Raw genomic sequence first — 4,517 nt, 5'->3', positions numbered from 1 at the left:
ATCGAATCAAACCTTTCCTGAAACTTTATACCTCGAATTTTATGGGATATATTGATAACACTAGATCTAAGTATTATTATCGTTCCTGGAATAATGAGTCATCGGTTGTATTAGGGTATGTGCACAGCAAAATCTAGCCACAAGCTACCTCTTTTTATTTTGTTTGGCAATTTAAATCTGTAACTAACATCGCTAATGCATTGTCAGTGTGTGGATAATTTGACATATTACAAGCATCGAAAGAGGAAGATATAGGATAACTGTAAAGCGAAACATTGAGAAACCAGGAAATTAGAGAAACAATGAGAAAGATGTTGCTAAAAATGGGCAGAGCTTGATGGATGAAATAAATCGTAAAGTCAAGTGTAAATAATACTATTTTGATGTAAATTCAACAAACAACAAACTGTTTCTTATGATGATCTTTTTCGGATTAAGAAATAAACGAAAGTGGTGATGAACTGCGCTTTTTTCTTGGACTATATTTTGCTGTGTGCATACCACATAACAGACATCAATTGTTCGTGTTTAACTTTAAAGTATCTTAAATAAACACACCAAGCAAACTGATAGTGTTCTACTGTGAGTGAGTAGATTTGAGTAGACTTATGGATTGAAAAACAAACAAATATCTTCGTTATTTTGTACCGCAATAACAGTAAATTCGGACCTGATTGAAAAAAATTTCCATTGTGGAACCTCACAGACACGACAGCATATTTGAGTTAGGAAAATATACTTCTTTCTTCATAATTTTCATTTTTCAGAAAATGATATTTCCCGCAGAAAATTGGTTGCCTAACGCACATTTTCACGATGAACGATGAAAAAAAATCATCATTTTTACGATTTTTTTCCAGAATTGTCGTTCAACAAAAAAAAACTCAAATGTTTTGCATGATAAAACGCATCATTCGAACAACATTTTGTAATTCCTTCGTGAAAAAATACTGAGAAATAAGTCGGTGAGGAGGTATTTTTGAGGACGCTTCTTAAAAATCATGATTTGCGGTGTCCACTGTATCTCAGCAGACTAATCAGAAGTGAAGAAATCAAAGCAGCATCGTTAGAGAAGAAATTTTTCTAGACCCCAACGTTTCTGTTTGATGTTTTATTTAATTTTTTTTGTGGTTGTTCAAAGTGCAAACTACGATTTTGCACTGTGAAATTTCCCCAAAGTAGCAAACAACGAAAACTTTGGGGTCTAGTTTTTTATATGTAGAAAGTGCAAAATTTAAACAAAATTGGATACGATGGATACGGACTTTCAAAACCTGCTTTCGAGAAAATCGCGTGTGTGTGGTTTTTTCTGGTTTCTATATATCTTCATCTAAGGATAAATGCCATAGTTCGGTGGAAGTTCAATCAATTATGATAACCACCCTACTGAAGCAACAAATAGATAACGCCTGCGCAATAGATGATGAGGGTAAGTAGGGGCAAAGCGCAATTGTACTATAAAATTGACATGTAAGTTTTGTTTCATTCGAATGTTCAAGTATGTAGATATATTTTACTGTTTTCCTCTTAAAAGTATACACAAAAACTACGTTTCTAGTTTTTGGTATAACACGTCTTTCCATAATTCCTTCTTCTCTAATACCCAACTACAACATTAAATTATAGAAAAAAATTTACACCAAAACTGGGAATGTTCTTAATGGAAGAAACTCTGCTGCACACGCAGCAGAGTACTGTAAACAACAATCTTCATCGTAGTCCAATTTTCCACCAAACGCACTCACGCGCATCAAAGTGGCCATTTCCAACCACTTAACTGCTCGCTAGCCCGCTAACCCACACTCACCAACACCCCTTTTTCTGGTGAATTTTCTTCTCCCACCGAACGCTCCGAGCAAATGCCGCCCGAGTGCTGATCGGGTGCTGTGCGATGCTGTCAGTTTGTGTTTCCGCGTTTCGTAGCGTTCACAGGATCTAGCGTGAGTGTTTGGTGTACGTTTTTTTTCTTCCTTTGACCAGGCCGCCCTACCGTAATGCCGCAGATCAAAACCTTCCGGATCGTGGGTCACATCTACGCGACATTCATGATTGTCATCGCAATGACGCTGGCCATCCGATCTCTCGGTTCGTTTGGAAGTGGTAACTGTGTTTCGATAGCCGTCCGAAAGTTCAGCTGGTTGATTTGTGGTTTTTCTTTTTTCGTTTTCGTCTCGTTCTAGAGGAGGAAAATAGCACGGTGCTGGCACTTAAGTCGATATTTTCGCTGTACTGCTTTTCGTTCGCCGTTATGCTTGTGATTGGCATCGAGATGGTATTAGTGCAGCCGATTTTAACTTGCATTCAAGAAGGAAAATATCGCTTTGGTTTCCTTTCAGGAGAAAATTGAATACGTTATTGTTTACAGGATATTTGTGATATCACGAAGTATCTGTGGTTTGGTTTACATGGTAATCAACTCTTTGATCATCATTGTGGATCATGCTAATGAAGCTTCCACTGCGAGGACGATTTTTGGAATTTTTCTGTTGATTGTGGCGATGATTATCTTTTTCGGTGAGTATTGGATTCAGCCATTCGATTTACGATAACAAACAGTTTTGTTTTCTAGCTGTTATTGCTTTCGAACTGTTACTTGTGGAAGGAATCAAGCGGTATACTGAACGATCGATAGAGATAATTAAAATTCCGTCCGTGACTGCTGTGTAGCGAAAAGATGGGCGTGGAATTACTTATTTTTATAATATTTCTTTAAATTCATTAACAATCTTTCTTCTGTAAAAATTGTCGATCCTTAAAATTGACTTTTACTAACCTAAAGCATAAAAATGACTATGAGTAAATCCAGTCAAATTATCTAATGCAGATTTAAGCACAAACACGTTATAATTCATAATTGTATTCAAGTTTGCACGCAACTGCCCACCATCGATTGAGTAAATAAAGAAAAAAAAACTCAAAATCTGTTATCATTCAGTAAAAACCATTCAAGCGAGGGGTTGTGTTTCGATTATACTGCACGTGAGTTAACAGTTGCTGGTAGTTAAAACTGCTGGTGCTAATAGCCAAGGCAATATTCGAGGCGTTTCCCGACTGGAAAGCTAGCAACGAAGGCCATCCCGTTCATACGCACAGAGGTGTAGAGACACAGAGGTGCGAGTGCATAGAAGGGACGAGGCACAGAGGTGCCATCGCATAAAGGTGCGAAGACGAAGGGGTGCAAAGGCACAGATACAGAGGTCCTTAAGCAACCCAGTGCTTATCTACCAGGTACCAGAATTTGACGCTGCGTTTTTCTTAAAACTGTAATTTTACTAGACATAAGTTTTCATTTTGATATTATTAGTTTACAAAAAAAAGTTAATGTAATGGATGATCTCATGGAAGATCATCCTAATCCGATTCGGGAGACTAGTAAGATCTTAAATACTCCAAGGGCTAAACATTATCCAGAGGGTTCTGGGCCATGGATAGTCTATTTTCGAAAAAAGAAAAGGAACTAAATTTTTTGCGAATTACAAAGGAATTGACATCACAGTAGAGTTGTAAAGATTTGAAACAGGCAAACGATATTGTAACCTGTAAATTATTTGCTGTTGAATATAGAGTTTACATCGAAGGAGGTGGAAATTGACGGTGTTGTGACTGAAGCAAGTCTAACAGCCGATGATTTACTTAAAAATGGAGTTGGTCGTTTTGAAAACTCCATGCTTGAGAGAGTTAAGATACTCCAGTGCAAGTAATTGTACTCAGCATCTATTGACAATGGAATAAAGTCTTATCGGCCCGTTAGTTTCGAGTAACATTTGCCGGATCTGCGTTGCCTAGCCATGTCTATATCGATAAAATTCGCCTTCCTGTTCGGCTTTTCGTACCGCATGTTATGAATTGCACGAACTGTAAAATGTTCGGGCATACAGCTACTTACTGTAGTAATAAATCTAAATGCATAAAATGTCAAGGGCCTCATACGGATGATCTTTACGATAAAGATATTGAAAAATGTGTTTATTGTGGGGAGAGTCCTCATGATGATCTTTCAGTATGCGCTGCATTTAAGTTGCGTAAGGACAAAATGAAGCTTTCTTTAAAAGCACGGTCTAAGCGCACATATGCAGAACTGCTTAAAACGATCATTGATGTTCCAGCTTTGGAAACCGAAAACAGTTTTTCAAGTCTTGCGGAGCCAGAGGAATCTGACTCTGATGGAAATAGTGAAGATACCTCGTTTGTCACTCCTCAAGGGTCTGTTAAGAGGAGAAACCACAAAATACCAAAAAGACACCTAAAATTGTACCTTCAAAAAAAGATCCTCGTGTTAAAGCTGAAAAGTCAAATTTAAAACCAAAAACTGTGCCTCCTGGTTTGTCAAATTCATAAACCAATCCAGGAACTAGCACAAGAAAAGACAGTAATCCAGTGGGCTCCGTTTCACATTCACCAACAGGATTACTGAAGTTTTCGAAAATTGTAGAATTTCTGAACCTCTAAAGACTATCATAACGACTTCCTTCCAATAGCTAGAACTTTTTTGAAACAGTTATCAGATCAATGGCCAG

At 37.5% G+C, this 4,517-nt stretch overlaps 1 protein-coding gene across 1 annotated transcript; it reads left to right on the top strand.

The window, feature by feature from the left end:
- The first annotated feature begins 1,874 nt into the window (after positions 1–1,874).
- On the top strand, positions 1,875–2,742 carry LOC131437830 (uncharacterized). Its single transcript, XM_058607442.1, has 4 exons — positions 1,875–2,100; positions 2,181–2,272; positions 2,337–2,514; positions 2,570–2,742. Exons 1-4 carry the CDS (start codon positions 1,995–1,997, stop codon positions 2,665–2,667), a joined length of 474 nt encoding a protein of 157 aa, XP_058463425.1. The 5' UTR covers positions 1,875–1,994; the 3' UTR covers positions 2,668–2,742.
- The last annotated feature ends 1,775 nt before the right edge of the window (positions 2,743–4,517 follow it).

This window comes from Malaya genurostris, chromosome 3 (assembly GCF_030247185.1).
Source record: "Malaya genurostris strain Urasoe2022 chromosome 3, Malgen_1.1, whole genome shotgun sequence".
NCBI lineage: Eukaryota > Metazoa > Arthropoda > Insecta > Diptera > Culicidae > Malaya > Malaya genurostris.
The sequence above is the reverse complement of the archived record's forward strand: the minus strand, read 5'-3'. Positions and strand labels throughout refer to the sequence as shown.

Coding starts and splice junctions, on each gene's coding strand:
- LOC131437830 (XM_058607442.1), top strand. CDS start 1,995: ATGCCGCAGATCAAAACCTTCCGGATCGTGGGTCACATCTACGCGACA. Junction 2,101..2,180: donor TCTCGGTTCGTTTGGAAGTG/GTAACTGTGTTT, acceptor GTCTCGTTCTAG/AGGAGGAAAATAGCACGGTG. Junction 2,273..2,336: donor TTGTGATTGGCATCGAGATG/GTATTAGTGCAG, acceptor GTTTCCTTTCAG/GAGAAAATTGAATACGTTAT.